The 20,916-nt window shown below is 52.5% G+C and overlaps 1 protein-coding gene across 2 annotated transcripts; it reads left to right on the forward strand.

The window, feature by feature from the left end:
• Positions 1–286: 286 nt before the first annotated feature.
• On the forward strand, positions 287–17,459 carry CBLC (Cbl proto-oncogene C). Of its 2 annotated transcripts, XM_064293790.1 has the most exons (12): positions 287–645; positions 1,784–1,930; positions 2,429–2,585; positions 3,089–3,210; positions 4,382–4,519; positions 7,799–7,886; positions 9,170–9,301; positions 10,463–10,627; positions 11,086–11,166; positions 16,455–16,570; positions 16,677–16,741; positions 16,853–17,459. In XM_064293790.1, exons 1-11 carry the CDS (start codon positions 290–292, stop codon positions 16,684–16,686), a joined length of 1,512 nt encoding a protein of 503 aa, XP_064149860.1. In that variant the 5' UTR covers positions 287–289; the 3' UTR covers positions 16,687–16,741; positions 16,853–17,459. The 2 variants fall into 2 exon arrangements, with proteins under 2 accessions (XP_064149860.1, XP_064149861.1); XM_064293791.1 differs by lacking the exons at positions 16,455–16,570; positions 16,677–16,741; positions 16,853–17,459 and adding an exon at positions 14,938–15,249.
• The last annotated feature ends 3,457 nt before the right edge of the window (positions 17,460–20,916 follow it).

The following is a 20,916-nucleotide window of genomic DNA, read 5'->3' on the forward strand; positions in this document are numbered from 1 at the left end:
TGCTCTTCCCTGAAGGGGCCTAGGCATCCTACCTGCAATTCCCACCTCCTCAGGAACGCCCTCCTCTCGCCACCCACCGACGCCACCCTATCTTGCTCTCTTTTACAAGTCAGACTTCCAAGCCGCACCTCTAGGGGACTCAGGTGCCAGAGCCTCAGACTCCGCCCCCTTTGGAGACACAGGTACCAGGGTCCCTACTCCGGTTCTTCAGGGCCCGCCCCGTCCGCCTCCACTCTGTGCCGCGCCCTTTCCCGCCTCTCTTGTCCCTTCCAGGGCACCCGAGGGACACATGGCTGCGGCGGCGCCGGCCCCTTGGGGGCGGCAGTCGGGGGACGCCCGCGCACTCGGCCGGGTGGTGAAGCTGTTGGAGCGCCTGGAAGCGCATTGCGGGGACCCCCGGCTCGCCTCGAGTCCCCCCTCGCTGCGAGACTTGCTGCCCCGCACCGCGCAGCTGCTGCGCAAGGTGACCCTGGCCCGGCGGGCGGAGGGCGGTAGGTGCCTCGAGGTTCCCGGCGGAGCCTGGGACTTCCTCGCCATCTACCTCGCCAACCTGGAGGCCAAGGGCAGGCAGGTGGCAATGCTGCTGCCTCCCAGGGGCCGAACGGAAGCCAATGACGAGCTCTTCCGGGAGGGCTCCAGACTCAGGTGAGCAGATGCCTGGGCCCCAGGACAAAGGTGGGATCAGGAGGGAGGCCCAGGCCACGCCCTCAGCCCCCTCCTCCCTCAGACCCAGGAGTTGGAGGGCCCTAGCTTCCCCTCAGACCCAGGAGTCAGGGCCTCCCAGTCCCCTCCTCCCTGAGAAGACCTAGCCCAGCATTTTCCTTCCTTGGAGATCCAGACCTTAGGCTCCCCATTGCCCCTCTTTCTTGGGCACCCAGCAGCCTCTGCCCCACCTCCAGGGGCCTCATATAGGCAGTTCTGGGAACGTGAGGACCCTGTGGGGCTTCTTGCCTGAGGAGGATTCACACACCTGGAGAAACTGATCTTCAAGTCCCTATCACAGCCCCTGCCTGGAGAGTCCCGTCCTATCACTACCCACCAAAGCCACCCTATCTTACTCTTTTTTGGGGCACCAGACTTCCAAATTGCCTCTCTAGGGAACCCAGGGGCCAAGGCCTCCAGGCCCTGTCCTGTTTGGAGACCCAGGTACCAACTCTCCCCTCTCTGGCTCTCCAGGGCCTTGGTCCTTTAGTTCCTGAGTAACAGCCAGCTCAAGACCTAGGGCCTGTCTGTAGGTGGCCAACTCTAGTGGGCAACTGAACTCTGCTGAGTGACAGGGGCGGATGAGGTGTGAGGCCTAGAGCTCCGAACAAGGTCTAGAGCAGTGAGTGGTTCTCAACCCCATCAGGCCCCACACCCCTTCTTTACAGCAAATAAGCCATCTGGGTGGCACAAACGGTTGGCATTAGGTTGCTAACCTAAAGGTTGGTGGTTGGAATCCACCTGGCGGTGCTGTGGAAGAAAGGCCTGGTGATCAGTTTTCATAAAAATTATAGCCAAGAAAACCATATGGAGCAGTTCTACTCTGTAACACGTGGGGTCGCCATGAGGTGGGGGCCAGCTCCATGACAAACCAGCAACAACCTGGATCTGGGGCAGTACTTACACTTCCTTCACAGATGAGGGAAATGAGGCCCAGAACAGGCAGGCTTGGAAGTGGCTTTTACGCTGAGCTGATCATTAGAGTCTGGGGGGTTTGTCCCTGTGGGTATGCCCCGTGGGTAGCAGGGAGTTGGTGGGAAGCCCAAGGTCCAGCCCAGGTCCTTAGAGCCCTTCCCCGCAGGCGGCAGCTGGCCAAGCTGGCCCTCATCTTCAGCCACATGCATGCAGAGCTTGACGCGCTATTCCCCGGGGGGCAGTACTGTGGACACACGTACCAGCTTACCAAGGTGCCAGCCCACACCTTCTGGAGGGAGCACTGCGGGGCTCGGTGAGTGAGCCCCTGCCCTGGCTCCCCAGAGCCTTCAGCTCCTGGAGGCCCCTCCTGCCCCTTCCCAGGGACCCAGGAGTCCAAGCTCCCAGCCCCCTCCTCCCTCAGACCCAGGAGTTCAGGCTCCCAGCCCCCTCCTCCCTCAGATATGGGTATCTAGCCCCCCAGCCCCCTCTTCCCTCAGACCCAGGAGTTCAGGCTCCCAGCCTCCTCCTCCCTCAGATATGGGAATCCAGGCCCCCACCCCCCTCCTCCCTCAGACCTAGGAGTCCCATCTTCCAGCCCATTCCTCCTTCAGACCCAGGAGTCCCAGCCCCCAGCTCCCTCCTACCTCAGATCCAGAGGTCCTAGCCTCCAGCCTCCTCCACCCTCAGACCTAGGAGTCCAGGCCCCAGCCCCCTCCTCCCTCAGACCCAGGAGTCCAGGCCCCAGCCCCCTCCTTGCCAGAGATCCTCCTGTCCTAGGCTCCCAGAGACCTCAGCTCCATACTCTCATCAGGTGTGTGCTGCCCTGGGCTGAGTTTGAGTCCCTCTTGCACACCTGCCACCCTGTGGAATCAGGTTCCACGGCCTTGGCCTTGCGCTCCACCATCGACCTCACCTGCAGCGGCCACGTGTCCATTTTCGAGTTTGACATCTTCACCAGGCTCTTCCAGGTCAGAGAAGGTCAGGGCTAGGGGCCAAGACTCCTGGGTCTGAGGGAGGAGGGGACTGGGGATCTGGACTCCTGGTTCTGAGGTTGGAGGAGGCTGGGGGCCTGGAGTCCTGGGTTTGAGGAGGGAGGGGGCTGAGGGCCTGGACTCCCGGGTCTGAAGGAGGGAGGTCTGGGGACCTGGACTCCTGGATTCTGGGGGAGGAAGGGGCTGGAGTCTTCCATGTAGAGATATTCCTGAGACCTTTGGATGCGAGTGAGCTGACTAAAACCTTGGACCCTGGGGACACTAGGGAGCCCTGGTGGTGCAGTGATTAAGAGCTCCGCTGTTCAAATCCACCAGCCACTCCTTGGAAACCCTATGGGGCAGATCTACTGTGTCCCACAGGGTCACTATGAGTCGGAATCTCCACTCCACGGCAATGGGTTTGGTTGTTTTGGTTGGAGGCACTAGAGGTATGGGCTGCTTCCTAGGCCCCTCGCTGACCACACCCTGCCCCACCCCAGCCATGGTCCACACTCCTCAAGAACTGGGAGCTCCTGGCGGTCAACCACCCAGGCTACATGGCTTTCCTCACGTATGATGAGGTCCGCGCACGGCTGCAGGCCTGCAGGGACAAGCCTGGCAGGTAAAAACCCAGGCCTCAGGGGGATGGGGCTGCCGGGGGCTCAGGTGTCAGGGTCCTGGGCTGGTGGGTGGTGGAAGCCCAGACATTCTTCAGGGAGTGACGAGTGAAGGGCTGAGGTCTCTGGGATCCCAGAAAGTCAATGATTTGGAGGGAAATGCCCAGTGGCCCTGCCACCCCCACTCCTCTCCCTGAACTTCCTGAACCTCCCACAATCCAGCAACTAAAGGGACTGCCTAGCCTAGCAGAGGCCCCAAAGACCCTGCCCTGGGTCAAGATTTGTTAACACTGATAGGTGCAGCCCAAGCTGCCCCATCTGTTAAATATTTTTAATGTGACACCCACCTGCTGGGGGTAGGAGACTGGAAAACCAGACACCTGAATGTTTCAAACTTGGAGTTTTAAGCTGTTGGGTTCCCCAGAGGGTTAAGAATTAAGAGACTGAGCTGCCTGAAACACCAAGAGGATAAAGGGATAGGTGGTCAGATTCATGGTGGAGGGATCCCCAGGAAGGTGAGTGTTTTAGTACTCTTCCAGTTATACTTCAAATTGATTATACTTCAAATTGATTTAAGAACGGGGGGGGGGGGAAGAACGAGTTAATTCCCATAATCAGAAAGACCAGAATATTGGGTTTCAGGCACAGCTGGACCCAGGTGCTCAAGTGATAGTCAGGAATTGATTCCTATTCATCGTCTCTGCTTTCCCCTGTGTTGGCTTCATTCCCAGGCTGATCCTGTCCTCACGGTGGCAGAATGGTTTCTATGAGCCCCAGCTGTATACCCTCCCACTTTAGCAAGCTCTGTAGAAATGGGTACCTTTTTCCTGATACTTCCAGCAAAAGTCTTAGGTCAGACTCCCATCACTGTGGTCAAGGGTTCTGAAATATACTGATTGGCCAAGCTAGAATCAGCCTTGTCTGAACCCCAGTAAAGGAGAGGGAGGTCCCCAAATAAACACTGGGGTGTTGTTATTGGAAGAAGGTAAAAACGACAGGTATCCCCTATAGTGGTGGAAGGGGATCTGGCACCATATCCGTAAAGGGTAGGGAATTGGGTTTGTAAAGGGATGAGGATTTAAATACTTCAATCCCAACAGGGTGGAGAGATGGGAGGTCCCTGAAGGGGCAGTGATGACCACTCCCTGACCCCACCTCCCCTACCTCTCCTTCCAGCTACATCTTTCGCCCCAGCTGCACTCGCTTGGGGCAGTGGGCCATTGGATACGTGAGCACGGAAGGCAACATCCTACAGACCATCCCTCCCAACAAACCTCTGTTCCAGGTGCTCCTGGAAGGACAAACAAAAGGCCTGTGAGTCCCCATCCCGGCAAGGGGAAGGTGTCAGCAGAACCCACAGCAAAAGGTTATGCATGTTGCCCACTGCCCAAGATCACCATGTCTGAAGACACACATTCACCTAGCAACATCATAAATTTGTAATACCACAGTACTCCAGCAGGTGGCAGTCAAGGGTCTCGAGGAAGTGGCACCTTCTAGTTCACACAAAGACCACATGATCCATAGATTTTTTTTTTCTTAATAATTTATTTTGTTGTTGACAACATGCACAGCAGAACATACACTAATTCAGCAATTTCTACACGTACAATTCAGTGACATTGATTACATTCTTCAAGTTGTGCAACTATTCTCACCCTCCTTTTCAGAGTTATTCCTCCCCCATTAGCATAAACTCCCTGTCCCCTAAGCCTCCTGTCTAACCTTTCAAGTTGCTGTTGTCCATTTGATCCCATACAGATAGATCTTAAAAGAGCATAATGCTCAAAGCAGACATTCTTTACTAATTAAACTATCGCTAGATTTAAAGGCTTCGGGGGACATTTTTGGCTTAAGGTATAAAGATATCTCCAGGTAACAGTTTTAGGGGTTCATCCAGCCTCCATGGCTCCAGAAAGTCTGCAGTCCACAGAAATTTGAAATTCCTTTCTGTATTTTCCCCATTGTGATGAGGATTCTTCTAGAGACTCTTTGATTAAATGTTCAGTAATGGTAGCCAGGCACTATCCAGTTCTTCTGGTCTCATGGCAAAGGAGAATCCACAGGGTTTTCATTGGCTGATTTTCAGAAGTAGATTGTCAGGCCTTTCTTCCTAGTCCATTTTAGTCTGGAAGTTCTGCTGAAACCTGTTCTACTTCCTAGCAACATGCAAACCTCCACTGACAGACAGGTGGTGGCTGCACCTGAAGTGCATTGGCCAGGAACTGAACCCAGGTCTCCCGCATGGGAAGCAAGAATTCTACCACCGCACCAGGGGACCAGCTAAGACCCAAAACCAAACCCGCTGCCATTGAGTCGATTCTGATCTGACTCATAGTGCTTTTTGACCTCTAACCTCGGTTGCCACAGGGCTCCTTTTTCAGAAGCTGCCATGGATAGGAGGGGAGGGAAGAACAGATGGGTGAGATTCTGGAGCCGTACCCTGGACTTTTAACCAGACCCTGATGTAATTGATATGCTATCTGACTGTTGTTGTTAGTTGCCATCTAGTTCATTCCAACTCATGGAAACCCCATGCGTACAGAGGAGAACTGTGCTCCACAGGGTTTTCAAGGCTATGACCTTTTGAAAGCAGGTCTCCAGGACTGTCTTCTGAAGCTCCTCTGGGTAGGTTCAAATTGCCAACGTTTTAGCTAGTAATTGAGCACTTAACTCTTTGTGCCACCCAGAGACTCCTATACACCCATACTGTTATTATATTCCCATTTTACAGCTGAGAAAACTGAGGCACGGAGAAGCAGAGTCACTTGTCCCAGGTCACACAGCTACTGAACTAATGAGCTGGGATTTGAAGCTAGCTCAGAGTCCGGGCCCTTTGCCACTACACTGTCCTGAGTTCCAGGTCAAATTTCATTGGAGGAGAAGATCCACAGTTCATATCAGTGTGAACCTGGTCCAGCCTCCCCCCTCCCCATAAACACACACACTACCATTTTACAGTTGGGAAAATCAAGGCTCAGAGAGAAGGGACGGGAGGCAGAGCTTTCTACTACATAAACAAAAACCAAACCCACTGCTTTCAAGTCAATTCCAACTCATAGCAACTCTAGAGGGCAGAGTAGAACTGCCCCATAGGGTTTCCAAGGCTGTAATCTTCACGAGAGCAGACTGCCACATCTTTCTCCCACAGAAAGGTTGGTGGGTTCGAACCGCTGACCTTTCGGTTAGCAGCTGACTGCTTAACTACTACACCACCAGGGCTCAAGGTGGCTTTCTGGGTCTAAAGTTGATCATAGCAGTTTCCTTTTATTGAGCAGGGACTGTGCTGGACATGCTACCGAAAACCAAAACCAAACCATTACTGTTGAGTCGATTCCAACTCATAGTGACCCTATAGAACAGAGTAGAACTGCCCCATAGGGTTTCCAAGGCCGGAGTCTTCAGGGAAGCAGACCGCCACATCCTTCTCCTTCGGAGTGGAGAATTCACTATGCTACCAGCACTCCTATTTCATCCTCACCACCAGTCTTTGCCCCGTTGTGGTTGTTGGGTGCCATCAGGTCGATTTCAACTTACAGCAACCCCGTGGGACAGAGTAGAACTGCCCCCATAGGGTTTTCTTAGCTGTAATCTTTAGGAATCAGATTGCCAGGTCTTTCTCCCATAGAGCTGCGAGGTGGGTTGGAACCCCCAACCTTTCAGTTAGCAACTGAGCGCTGAACTGTTTTGGGCTACCAAAGCTGCTTCACCTTTGCCCTAAGCATGATTGTGTCCGTTTTACAGAAGGGGAAATTGAGGCCTGAATCACCAAGGTGTGTTTGTGGGAGAGGCACTTTGGAGCCCAGGTCTCTGGGAACTTGGCCCCCCCGTTGATTTGAGGATGCTGTTCCAATCCAGATGGGAGACCCCGAGGGTCTAGAACCTTCTTCTCCGCTCCTTTACAGCCCAGCCCTCAAATCTTGCCCTCAGCCGCTGTTCTGCATCTCTCCCAGCCTCACTGTGTGACCCTGGGCCAGTGCCTTTCCCACACGGAACCCTGGGTCACCACAATCAGTAAGGCGAGAAGCTGCGTGGGTGCCCTCAGAGGGCCCTTCCCCGTTTCAGCCCTGATGGTCTAAGACTCTAAGATTTGGTCACTTCCACACTTTGTTACCCGAAGAGGCTTCTATGCTCAGACCTGAAGAATCTGTGAAGGGGAGGCGGGGGTTTCTGGGAGCTGTGACTCAAGATTTTTATCAGTTTCCTGTTCTGGTTCCATGTGATCTGTTTCCAGAGCTTGAGTTTATAGGTTTATTATGTCCTTCTTTAGGGAGCCTGGGAGACGCACCCTGTCCTGGGGTCTGAGGAGGACATGGTCCTGCCCTGGGGGATCTGAGGGGACACACCCTGCCCTGAGGGATCTGAGGGGACACACCCTGCCCTGGGTCTGAGGGGACACTCTTATGTCCTGAGAGAGGTGTAAGGGGACACAGTGTCCCAATCTGAGGAGGGAAAATACTCCCAGGCCAGCAATGGGTTTGGGGCAGATCCTCATCCCAGGGAGCTGTGGGACCCCCCAGGGGGCGGGGCTTGTCAGCCTAGGGGTGAGGGGTGCTGAATGGCCCCTCAGCACCCCTCTCCTCCCTCCCACAGCTACCTGTACCCAGACGGGAGGAACCACAACCCGGACCTGACTGAACTCTGCCACATGGAGCCTCACCAGCACATCCATGTGTCAGAGGTGAGATAGGCCTGTGCTCCTGGCCCTGCTGAGGGTCACACTACACCATTTGCCTGAGCTCAGGAATCCTCCCCACAGCCTCAGGCCCTGGAATCACCAAGGCCTTGCCTTGGAGTGTGGCTAGCCAGCTGTGTGATCTTGGGCAAATCACTTCCCTTCTCTGAGCCTCTGCTCATCTTCTCAAAAATTCAGTTAGTTCCTCCTGCCTCCTTCCCAGGGGTCATCGTGGGGATGAGACAAGGAAACTGAGCTGCTGAGATCATCAGAAGAGCTAATGGTGCTTGAACGTTCGCCAGTGACAGCCCCTGTGCCAGCTGTTAACTCTCCCAGCCACCCTAGTACATTCTGAGTATAAATGAGTCCCTGGGTACAGCAAACAGTTAAAGCAGTCGACACTGACCAAAAGTCCTTGGCAATCTGCTTCCAAAAGGTCACAGCCTTGAAAACCCTATGGGGCAGTTCTCCTTTGCACACATGGGGTTGCCATGAGTCAGAATTGACTTCTTGGCAACTAGCAACAACACGTACCATGCAATATTTGGGACGCAAGCCAAAAAAAACCAAACCTGTTACCATCAAGTCAATTCTGACTCATGGTGACCCCATGTGTTACAGAGTGGAACTGCTCCTTAGCATTTTCTTAGCTGTAATCTTTATAGATGCAGACCGCCAGGACTTTTTTCCACCACCATTGGGTGCGTTCAAACACCAGCTTTTACATTAGCAAGTGATCACAAACTGCACCGCCCAGGGACCTTATTCAGGACAAAAAAAAACAAAAGCCTGTTGCTGTCAAGTCAATTCCAACTCAGATCGACACTATAGGACCAGGGCCCATACTTATACTAAAAAGGAAAAAAAAGGGCCCCTGGTGGCGCCATGGTTAAGTGTTTGGCGCTAACCAAAAGGTCAGCAGTTTGAATCCATTACTTGCTCCTTGGAAACCCTATGGGGCAGTTCTACTCTGTCCTATAGGGTCGCTCTGAGTCAGAATTGACTCAAGGGCAACGAGTTTAGTATAGTTTTTCTATACTAAAAAAAATCGTTCATTGCTGATCTGAAATTCAAACTTCACTGGGCGTCTTTATTTTTATTTGCTGAATCTGGCAAACAGATTTCCTAGGGAAAACATTTCCTGACATGTAAAAGGCAGTTGGATAGGAGGCCTTGAACTTGGGAGAGGGTCTGGCCTGGAGCAGAGATCTGGGGCTTTCTTCCTTGACCAGAGTTGCATCCCTGTGCCTGACACCCACCTTCTTTCTCCGCATCTTGTTTCCCACCAGGAGCAACTGCAGCTCTACTGGGCCATGGACTCCACATTCGAGCTCTGCAAAATATGTGCTGAGAATGACAAGGATGTGAAGATCGAGCCCTGTGGGCACCTGCTGTGCAGCCGCTGCCTGGCTGCCTGGCAGGTGAGTCTTAGCCCCGCAGGGGTATATCAAGGATAACGAGTGCACGGGACAATCTTTCAGTTGCACCCCCCAGTTTCAAGACAAACAGACGATGGTAGCAGTGACCCGTCAGCAGATACACTTTTCCCCCTCTTGTCCTGCTGCCTTAATCGGGTGCCTTTCATATTTGTGGCACCTCGGAATGCCATTCCACGCTTCATCTAGCTCCCCCTTGGACCTGTGCCCGAGGGGCAAATGCCCCCATGTTCCCCCACCCCCTTAGCTACACCTCTGTGGCCCCACCCCACCCTGCCGCCCCGTCTCCCCATCTCTGCAGGGGAAAGCCCCAGTTGTTGTTCTCCAGTCGATTCCGACTCCTGGCAACCCCATGTGTACAGGGCAGAACTGCTCCATTGAGTTTTCAAGGCTGTAACCTTTCAGAAGATCACCAGGCCTGTCTTCCGAGGCGCCTCTGAGTGCGTTCAAACTACCAGCCTTTCAGCTGGTAGTCGAGCGCTTAACCGCTTGCTTCTCCCAGGGACCCAGGGAGCTCTCATGTGCCTACTTGATCAAATGAGGAAACTGAGGCCCAGGAGAGCAGAGACTCCCCCAGGAGTGAGGCCAGGAGCCCAGCTGTCTATGTCCGTGCCTCTGTCTCCATCTTGCTCTGTCTGTCGTTCCATCTGTCCTTCTCCAGCTATGTTATTAGTAGAAAGGGCCCCATCTCTCCTTTACTGGGTGATCTGGGGAAGCAGCTACACGTCTCTGAGCCTGAGCCTCCTCCTCTGGAGAGTGGGGCTGGTGGCATGACCCTCCCAAGGGTCATAGTGAGGATTCCAGCCACAGGAATCTCTCAGCAAAGGCTTGGTCCAGAGAGGCCCCTGGGAGGCAGGCACTGTTGCCGTCGGCTCCATGGGGCTCCGTCTGTGCGTGCCTCTCCTTACCTCAGCTCCCGTCCAATCTCTCTCTCGTTCTCTCTCTCATTCTTTCTGTCATTCTCTGTCTCTCATTCTCTGTCTCTCACTCTCTTTCTGTCTCATTCTCTCTCCCTCATTCTCTCTCACTCTCTCTCTCATCCTCTCCCTCTCCCTCTCCCTCTCTGTCCTCCCCATCACTCTGTTAGGGATGGAAGGACATGGTGAGAACAGGGAACCCCTGACCTTCCCCTCCCACCTCCCCCAGCACTCGGACAGCCAGACCTGCCCCTTCTGCCGCTGTGAGATCAAGGGCCGAGAGCCTATCAGTGTCCATCAGTTCCCAGGGAGGCCGGCGGGGGCCAGGTCTGCAGCTGATGAGGACCCAGAGGACAGCAGTGACCAGGAAGACAGGGAGGAGGAGATGGGGCAGGTAAGCAGGGCCAGGCAGTAGATCGGGCTGAATCCTGGAGCCTGATTGGGCCGGCGAGGGGGTGGGTGTTGGACTCCTGGGTCTGAGGAAGGAGAGGCCTGGGGACCCAGACTCCTGGTCTGAGGGAGGAAGGGGCTGGTGACAGGATTCTTGGGTCCTGGGGGTCTGGACTTTTGATTTCCCAGGGGTCTGGGGCTGTAGCTTTCTTTGCTTGTAACCCCCCTGAGGGTTAGGACTTCGTGTTATTCTCCATTAAAATAAACCCAGTGCCTTTGAGTCGATTCCGACTCATAGCGACCCTATAAGACAGAGTAAAAAAAAAAATATAAGACAGAGTAGAACTGCATAACTCCCTAATTGAGAACAATGCCTGAATGCCAGGACCCCAGGCAAGAGGATACAGGGGTGAGAAGGGAACAGCAGCTCACAATACCCCCTCCACCCTCTGTCCCTCCCAGGTGGCCTCCTCAGCGCCCCCTCTCCCCCCTCGGCTAGATCTATCCCCCACAAGACCCAGAAGTGGAGGCCGACTGGAGGTGGTGAGTCAGGCCTTGGGCTGGGGTGGTCTGCTTGGGTCTCACTCAGCCCCAGGGTCCCTGGTCTGACTGGATACCCTGGGGGGCCAGGCCAGGCCACTCCCCTTTTGCCCCTGTTTTCAAAGCCCTGCACAATCTGTCCCCCACCCCTCCGTGACCCTCTTCTCCTATTTCTCTCTTGCCTCCCTGGCTTTTTTGCTCTTCCTCCAGCAACCCAGGCATGTCCCACCTCAGGGCCTTTGCACCTGCTGTACCTTCTACCTGGATCTCCTTTCCCCCAGGTTTGCTTTCTCGCCCACTCCTCAGGGAGGCCTTCCTGACCACTCTATTGAAAATAGCACCCTCATCTCTCCATCCCCTGGCTCTGCTGTATTGTGACAGCCCTTCCACCACCTAGTGGAGCATATAGCTTTATGGTTAAGCAGTTGGCTGCTAAATGAAAGGTCGGCGGTTCGAACCCACCAGCTGCTCTACGGGAGAAAGGTGTGGCAATCTGCTTCAGAAAAGATTACAGCCTTGGAAACCCTGTGTGGCAGTACTACTCTGTCCTATAGGGTTGCTATTGGTTGGGATCGACTGGACTGCCTGGTACCACCATCAGTAAATTGTACCCACCCTGGAGGGTTAGGCCTTTGTGTTGTTGTTAATCGCCATCAGAGTCAGTTCTGACTCATGACAACCCCATACATGCAGAGTAGAAGGGCTCCATAGAGGTTTTTTCTCTTTTTTTATTGTGCATTAGGTGAAAGCTTACAGAGCAAATTAGTTTCCCATTCGATAGTTTGTACATAAAGTGTTTAGTGACATTGGTTTCATTCTCTACAATGTGTTAGCATTCCCCCCATTTCCGTCATAGTTTCCTTGTTACCTTTCATCCTGATTTTCCACCCCTTCCTGCTGCCTTCTCATCTTTGCTTTTAGGAAAATGTCACCCTTTGATCTCGTGTAATTGATTGTTCTAAGAAGCATGTCCCTCTTGGGTGGTGGTGTTTATTTTATGGGCCTGTCTGTGTTTTGGTTGAAAGGTGATCTCCGGGAATGGCTTCAGTTCCAGGTTAGAAGGGTGTCTTAGACTATAGTCTCAGGGATTCCTCCAGTCTCTGTCAGACCAGTAAGTCTGGTCTTTTTTGCAAATTTGATTTTTTGTTCTACAATTTTTCTCCCACTCTGTTCAGGACCCTCTGTCGTGATCCCAGTCAGAGTGTCCATAGGGTTTTCAAGGCTATGACCTTTTGAAAGCAAATCGCTAGACCTGTCTTCTGAGGCACCTTATTCTCCAATATATCTCCAGAGTATAGAACAGTGCCTGACACATAGCTGTGGTTAGCTGTCGTTGAGTTGGCCCCGACTCATGGCTGCCCCATGCACAACAGAACCAAATGCTGCCCAGTCCCGCGTCATCCCCACTCTCGGTTGCGGATGAAACTATGTGACCCATATGGTTTTCACTGGCTGATTTTCAGAAGTAGGTCACCAAACCTTTCTTCCTAGTCTTAGTTTGGAAGCTCTGCTGAAATCCGTTCAGCATCATAGCAATGCATAAGCCTCCACTGATAGCCAGGTTGTGGCTGCATGTGAGGTGCATCGGCCAGGAATCGAACCCAGATCTCCTGCATGGAAGGTGAGAATTCTACCACTGAACTACCAATGCTGACACATAGTAGGTGCTCAGCAAATAGGTGTTGAGTGAATACATTGAACTGAGTCTTCCCAACAGCCCTCTGAAGTCAATAATCTTCTTCTCCCCGTTTTGTAGAAGAAATAAGCTCAGAAAGGTGACTTCCTCTGCCCAAAGCCACATAGCCTGAAAGAGAAGCCAGTGTTGGGGGACCTTACCAAAAAATCAAACCCACTGCCATCGAGTTGATTCCAACTCATAGGGACCCTATAATACAGCATTGAACTACACCATAAGATGTCCAAGACTGGAATTTTTACAGAAGCAGACTGCCACGTCTTTCTCCCGAGGAGCCGCCGGTGGGTTTGAATGGCCAACCTTTCTGTTAGCAGCCAAGTGCTTGACTACTGCACCACCAGGGCTCCTCTGGGAGGCCTTAAAGCCCCCCCAGTCCTTCTGCTTTTGTTTTAAGCAAATGCATAAGCAAGCCAAAGCCCCAGCCTGGCGTTCCCTCCCTCCCCCCACCCCCGTACCTCCCCAGGATTTTTCAAGACCACAGTCCTCCACTGGGGGGGCCATCTCTGTGGGCTGGATTAAATCAATACTGCGCCGTCTTCCGCCGTCTTCAAACAAACAGCTCAGGAAGTCCGGGAACATTATTCGACCACAGCAAACAAGAAAGGGAGCAGGAAGGGGGGGTGGTGGTGAGACTAGCCAACGAAGCTAAAAACAGATCCAACCCGCAGCCAAATGAAAATGGAAACATTAGGAGGTGCTCAGCTGGCTCCCTGAGGACACCAAGGAGGCACAGCCAGCACTACTCGCCAACGGGTACCCCTTGTCACATTGTGGCACCTTTGCCTGGGCTGTGCCCTCCACCCGGCCTGCCTTTTTCTCTTCTCCCCAGACCCTGCCTGATTCAAAGTCCAATCAACTCCTGCTCCTCCACCCTTCAAAACCTGCTACAGAAGAAGCAGCCCGGGGCGCACACTGGGCTTTGCCGCTTCCCAGTAAGGCAACTGGGAAAGGGGTGTTGGTGGGTCAGTGGTAGGACTCCCGCCTTCCATGCAGGAGGCGCAGGTTCAATTCCCGGCCAACGCACCTCACACATAGCCACCATTGCAGGCTGTCAGTGGACGCTTGCGTGTCCTATGATGTTGAACAGGTTTCAGCAGAGCTTCCAGACTAAGACAGACTAGGAACAAAAGCCTGGCAATCTGCTTCCAAAAATCAGCTAATAAAACCCTATGGATCACAGTGGTCCAATCCCCAACCAATCACAGGGATGGCACAGGGCTGGGCAGTGTTTGTTCCCTTGTGTACAGAGTCACCAACAACGACCTGTGCTCGGCACTGCTTTTTACCATAATTCATTTAATTGTCATGACAGCCAATGAGTTAGATACTGTTACAATCCCACTATCCAGAGGCGGACACTCAGGCTCACAGATCTGAAAGCCACCCAGCTCATAGTGATGGAGCCAGCCCTGGAACCTAAGCTCCTGGCTCCAGACACCAAAGTTCATATTCCATTTCCTCTGTGGGCCTTGATTACCTCATCTGGAAAATGGGAATGATATTAGTCCCTGCCACACGAGGCTGTTGTGGGGACAGGATGTGATGGTGCAGGGCCCCAGGTGAGGACTCTGTTAAGGGTCAGGGTCACTGTGGTTGTGATTTGCATATGCTGTTCTCTCGGTGGTGCAATGGTTAAGCACTCGGCTACTGACCAAAAGGTCGTTGGTTCAAACCCACCAGCCACTCCACAGGAGGAAGATGTGGCAGTCTGCTTCCGTAAAGATTTCAGCCTTGGAAACCCTATGGGGAAAGATCTACTCTGTCCTATAGGGTCGTTATGAGTCGGCATGGACTCAGTGGCGGTAGGTTCCTTCCCCTGGGAATGCTCTCTGAGCAGCAATGTTCTCCATTAGAGAAACCCACCTCTAGGTCGATAGGACCGTGGTGCAAATCTCAGTGCCTCCATCCTCTGCTAGGGAACTCTCTGATTCAGTGTCCCCATGTGGAGAATAGACACAAGCCCCACAGATTTGGGGAAGTCAGTGAAATTGGGCATATGTAGTATTTTTAGTATAGCCTGAGTTATGTCACTTTGAGGACTAAGGTGCACCTGACCCAAGCCATGATGTTTTCAATAGCTTCATATGTGTACAAAAGCTGGACAATGAATAAGGAAGACCGAAGAAGAATTGACGCCTTTGAATTGTGGCGTTGGTGAAGAATGTTGAATATACCGTGGACTGCCAAAAGAACAAACAAATCTGTCTTGGAAAAAGTACAACGAAAAATTCTCCTTAGAAGCAAGGATGGCGAGATTACTTCTCACATACTTCAGACATGTTATCAGGAGGGATCAATCCCTGGAGAAAGACATCATGCTTGGTAAAATAGAGAGTCAGCAAAAAAGAGGAAGACCCTCAACGAGATGAATTGACACAGCGGCTACAACAATGGGCTCCAGCATAGCAACAATGGTGAGGATGGCGCAGGGCCAGTCAGTATTTCGCTCTGTTGTGCATAGGGTCGCTATGAGTCGGAACCGACTCGACGGCACCTAACAACAACAACAACCTGAGTTGGATCCCCTCCCTCACCTCTCAGAAGCCCTTGCTAACTCCTCAGGGCTCTGAGGATTAAAGCCAAAGTCCTGTCCAGGGCCCACAAGGCCTGGGGATCTGACACCTCTCCACCTCTCCCACCCCCTATGGCCAGATCCTTCTTGCATTCAGGCTTCTGTTCAATTGTCCGCTCCTCAGAGAGGCCTCCCCCACCACTCACCTGTCTGTGGTCACTCCCGTTCTCCCCATACATATTTCAGTTCTCTGGAGATCCTGTAATATTCTCGGAGATATGTCCTTGTTCTTGCATGAATTACTCACAGTAAGTCTCTTGCTGAGCTCTTGATGAGTCTCTTGGTCAGCTCCACAAGGGCAGAGATTTTTGTCTGTCTTGTTCACGACTGTCTCTTCAGAGCCAACCAAGACCAGTAAGTGCTCAGGAAATGTTTGCGGAGTGAATGAATGAACAAATGAGGGATGGGTGGGTGGATGGATGGAAGGAAAGAAGGATGGATGGATAAATGGATGGATGGATGCATGGGGGGCAGATGGATGGATGGACGGATGGATGGATGCATGGATGCATGGATGCATGGATGGATGGATGGATGGAAAAACAGTTGAAAGGTGGGTGGATGGATGGATAAGTGGGTGGGTGGATGGATGGATGAATATGTGGGTAGATGGATGGAGAAACAGATTGATGGATGAATGGAAGAATAGGTGGGCAGATGGATGAATGGGTGGATGGATGGATGGATGAGTGAGTGGGTAGATAGATGGATGTATGAATAGGTGGGTGGGTGGGTGGGTGGTTGGATGGAGAAATGGATGAATGAATAGGTGGGCAGACAGATGGAGAAACGGATGGATGAATAGGTGGGCAGATGGATGGGTGAATGGGTAGATGGATGGACAGATGGACAAACAACTTAAAACAACTTCTTACTCAAGGCAAAGGTACAAGGGAGAAAGTAGCATGGACTGAGGACAAGGCCCCACCATACCACCCCCATCACTGTCTGGGCCTGTGAAATGAGACACCGAGCCCACAGCCACAGCTCAGCTCTGACATTTCTTCATCTTCTCCCCTCCAGGCACCTCTGGCCCTCCCCAGACTTCGGGCCCCTTTTCCCCTGCCGAAAATTAGAACTGTGGCCTCAGTCCCATGGGAGTCCAACTCCAGCCCCCAGGCCAGGGAGAGGCCCACAGAGTAAGTGCAGGGGGCAGCCAGGAGCTGTGGGAAGAAGGGGGTCAGGGGACAGAGGGGAAGCACTGGACCCCAGGAAATCAATGCCCCCCAACTGTGTCCATTGCAGAAACTCCTAAAGGGAAATTCCCCCCTCCAAGCTATCCCTGACTGCTGCCCAAGCCTGGAGGCCAGGTGAGTCTCCCCCTCTTCCTCCAGGTTCCTTCCCCTGGCCTAGCCCCATCCCGCACCACCCCGCCCCAACCTGATGTGATTTGACCTAACCCACCTCTTTCCAACTCACAGGGTACCAAGAAGTGCTGCTAAAGAGAGCTCCAGGGGCTGGAAGGGGTTTGTGAAGTGGAAATAAAGTACCAAGCCTGGTCTGTCGTCTGGTGTGTGAAGCAAGAGTGAGGCGGCCGCCAGGGGGCAGCTTGGCATTGGAAACAGGTGGTCCCAGAGGCCCGAATGCCACCTGACCAGCCCTGGAGTCTGGGAATCAGAGGGACAAGTGAGGGACCCAGCTCCTCTGCACTCAGGAGTCTGGGCTCCCAGTCATCTCTTCCCTCAGACCTCCAAATAGAATCCTCCGCACCCCCAGCCTCCTCCCTCAGACTCTCCCTTCTGCCCTCAGTACTTAGGAGTCCAGAGCACCCCACCCCCTTACCTGCAAATCAATTCTGACTCATAGCAATTCTATAGGACGGAATAGAACTGCCCCAAAGGGTTTCCAAGGCTAGAATCTTTACAGAACCAGACTGCTACATCTTTCTCCCGCTGAGCCACTGGTGGGTTCGAACCACTGACCTTTTGGTTCGCAGCTGAGTGCTCTAACCACTGTACCACCAGAGTCCCAGGCTCTCAGAAAATCTGGCATTTATTCTTGTATTCCCCAAACTGGAAAAAAAAACCCATTACCATCAAGTCGATTCTGACTCATAGTGACCTTATGGGACAGAGTAGAACTGCCCCGTAGGCTTCCAAGGAGCCGCTAGTGGATTCAAACTGCCGACGTTTTGGTTAGCAGCTGTAGCTGTTAACCACTGCGCTACCAGGGCTCTAATCAGGACAAAAAAAAATTCCTAGACCCGGACCCAGGTATCCAAGTTCTAAATCCCCAGTCACAGAAGATCCCACATCTCCATGAGGCTTATGTACCCAGTCTTGCCACACCCTGCCTGTTCTCATCCCTCTTTCCTCTATTCCCACCTGGGCTCCTTCTCCCAAAGTACTAGTAACTTCTGGTCTAAATCCGGCCGAGGAAGTGTCTCCCCACCTTGTCACTAATCCTAGAGTAAACAACGCAGCCTCTCTCGCTTTAGTTAAATCAGTCCACATCCCCTGAGCCCCTGCCTTGTGCCCAGCCCAGGGCTGGGAACACAGCGCTGATGACAACAGCCCCAGCCCTGCCAACCCGGGGCTCACAGTCCAGTGGGGAGACAGGCCTGTCTCCAGATAGTGACAGCCCAGAGTGGGAAGAACTGGGATGCGGGACCCCAGGGGTTATGGGAATCCCAAGGGGACAGCTGACCCAGCCTGAGCAGTCAGGGAGGGCTTCCAGGAGGAGGGGGTGTTGTCTGAGCTGAGACTCAAAAGATGAGAGAAAGACAGTGTACCAGGAGCACAGAAGCATGTCTGCCAGATTTAGTTCCAAGCAATAGAAACCACCTCTGGGGCAGTAAGAGAATTTATTGAAAGGATTTTGGGTCACTCCCAGAATCCCGGGAGGGATTGGAGAACCAAGAGCAGAAAATGAGCAAGAACATTGGCAGCTGGCCAGCCACGGTAGCCCAGCCACAATCACATCACAGAACCGGTCTAATGAGGACACGTTGGTGCCCTGATGACCACTGGACGCTGAAGTCACCTCACTGCTGCTGCTGCTGCCCTAGAAACCGGATGTGGCTGCTCTTCTCATTAGCGAGTGCCCATAACAAATCACTTCAAAACAAAGTGGCTTAAAGCAAAGGGATTTTATTACTGCTCATGGTTTCTGTGGGCCAGGATTTCGGGAAGGGCTCAGTTGGGTGGTTGTGGCTTAGCATCGGTCTCGCAGTTGCAATCAGACAGAGTCTGCAGCTGAAGTAGCTGGGAGCTGGAGTCTCAGAGCCCACCCACGTGTCTCTGCTTTGGCTGCTTGGGGCTTCCCCACAGCATGGCAGCCACCATGCGGTAACAGACTGCTTATAAGGTGGCTGAAGGCTTCATTGAGAATATTCCAACGAACAAGGCTGGAGCTATATGGTCTTTTCTGGGCTGACTTCAGGAGTCATTCAGCCACTTTCTGTGGTTATATGAGTCACGAGACCGCACAGACTTAAGAGGAGGGGACATAGGGAGCCCTAGTGGTGCAGCAGTTAAGCACTCGGCTGCTAACTGAAAGGTCGGTGGTTCAAACTCACCAGCTGCTCCATGGGGAAAAGATGTGGCAGTCTGCTTCTATAAGGATGCCAACCTTGGAAACCCAATGGGGCAGTTCTACTCTGTCCTATAGGATCACTATGAGTTGGAATGGACTCGACGGCAACGGGTTTGGTTTAGGATTTTATTTTAACTAACAAGCTTTATCTTTTCTCTACTTTCATTCTATTATTTTACATAGAGCATACCATGTGGTTAACTTTAAAATTAGTTCACAGCTTGTACAAATTGGGGATCATGACACATTTAGAAGGGCTGGTAGGTTGGAACCACCAACCTTTTGGATAGCAGCCAAGCACGTAACCACTGTGCCACCAGGGCCCCTTTTAGTTAAAATACATAAGTAAAAATGGTGGTGGAATGTTTTAGAAAAGGATAGTGACAATGGTGGTACAACATGAAAAATGTCATTGAATTATAATGTGGGAGTTACTGTATTGGTAAAAGTTTCAGTGTGTGTATCTTCACCACAATTTTATGTATCTATACACGTATATATATACTTATTTATTGTGTGTGACGTGTAAAGAGCCCTGGTAGCTCAACAGTTAAGTGCTCAGCTGCTAACCGAAAGGTTGGCGGTTCAAACCCACCCAGTGGCTCCTCCAGAGAAACCCGGTGATCTGCTCCAGTAAAGATTCCAGCCTAGAAGACTGTGGGGCCCTCTGACACATGGGGTCACTATAAGTCAGAATCGGATAGAGGGCACTCAACAACAACAACACCACCACCAGGGAAAGGATGGAATTGGCAAAATAATTAATTCGTTGCACAAATATTTGTTCGGCTCCTCCCCATACCAAGCAGGGCTCCAGGAGCTGGGGGTACAGGGGTCAACAAAGCAAAGTTCCCATTCTCTTGTTTATCGGGCAAGATGAACAACAACAACAAAATAACGAAACATAACCTACCTGACCGTGATAAACGCTTTGGAGGAAAAATGAAGTAAGAGAAAGGGAATAAGGAGTGGCCAGGAAAGCTCTCTGGGGAGGTGATGATAGAGGACAGATTCCAAGCAGGTAAGGGAGGGAGCTAAGTGGATTTCCGGGGGAGGAGAGGGTGGTGTCGCAGTAGAGGAAACAGCAGACACAAAGGCCCTGAGGCTGGAATTTACCTAGTGTTTAGAAGGGAAAGCCTGGAATCCCGGGATACTGTTGTCTCAAGAAGAATTAGCAAGGGGAGGGATCAGCGGATGGGTCAGAGAGGTAACCAGGCCAGATCAAGACCTTGTGAGCCGCAGAGGGAACTTCAGTTTCTACTGGGGTGAGAAGGGAGCCACTTGGGAGGATCTGAGCAGAAGAATGATGCTATCTGACTCACATTTTAACAGGATCCTTCTGGCTGTTCTTTGGGAATAAATTGTAGGGGCAAGGACAGATGATGTTACAATACTGGTTTCTGCAAGTCTGCAAAGGGGCCGCAGCTGGTATTTATGACTTCCATCCTCCATATGTTATTGCTGTGTGCCCTGTGAAATTGTGCCCTACAGATTGGTAAGTAAATACAATTAAATCCGGCATACCTTGCTTACTGTAAATCAGTGCGTATCTTGCTTACTGGCTAACCTACCCCTGCCCATAGGGTTTTCTAGGCTATAATCACTACGGGAGCAGATTGCCAGGTCTTTTTCTCTCGTGGAGCTGCTAGGTGGGTTCAAACTGCCAACTTTTTGGTTAGCAGCCAGCTGAGCACTTAACTGTGCCACCAGGGCTCCTTCTCCGTGTACACTCAATGTATTCCTTCTCCCTCTCCTAGAATTTCAGCTAGTGGGGTTCCTGAGGAAGGCGGAAGGGGGAGAGCTGATGAGAGGGCACCCACCAGTGTCCATCCAGGCCAGGGCAGCAGGTGCACAAGCCGGGGATGGAAGAGCTGGGAGTGGGTGGCTGGGGTGGCAGCGTGCGAGCTCGTGCCTGAGAGCACTTGGGGCTGTGTGGGAGCGCCACCGCACG

The sequence above is a fragment of the Loxodonta africana genome, chromosome 11 (genome assembly GCF_030014295.1).
Source record: "Loxodonta africana isolate mLoxAfr1 chromosome 11, mLoxAfr1.hap2, whole genome shotgun sequence".
Taxonomy (NCBI): domain Eukaryota; kingdom Metazoa; phylum Chordata; class Mammalia; order Proboscidea; family Elephantidae; genus Loxodonta; species Loxodonta africana.

Excerpts from the sequence above, each read along its gene's own strand:
- CBLC (XM_064293790.1), top strand. The coding sequence starts at position 290 with ATGGCTGCGGCGGCGCCGGCCCCTTGGGGGCGGCAGTCGGGGGACGCC. Across the intron at positions 1,931-2,428 it reads AGGGAGCACTGCGGGGCTCG|GTGTGTGCTGCCCTGGGCTG; the intron begins GTGAGTGAGCCC and ends TACTCTCATCAG. Across the intron at positions 4,520-7,798 it reads GAAGGACAAACAAAAGGCCT|CTACCTGTACCCAGACGGGA; the intron begins GTGAGTCCCCAT and ends TCCCTCCCACAG.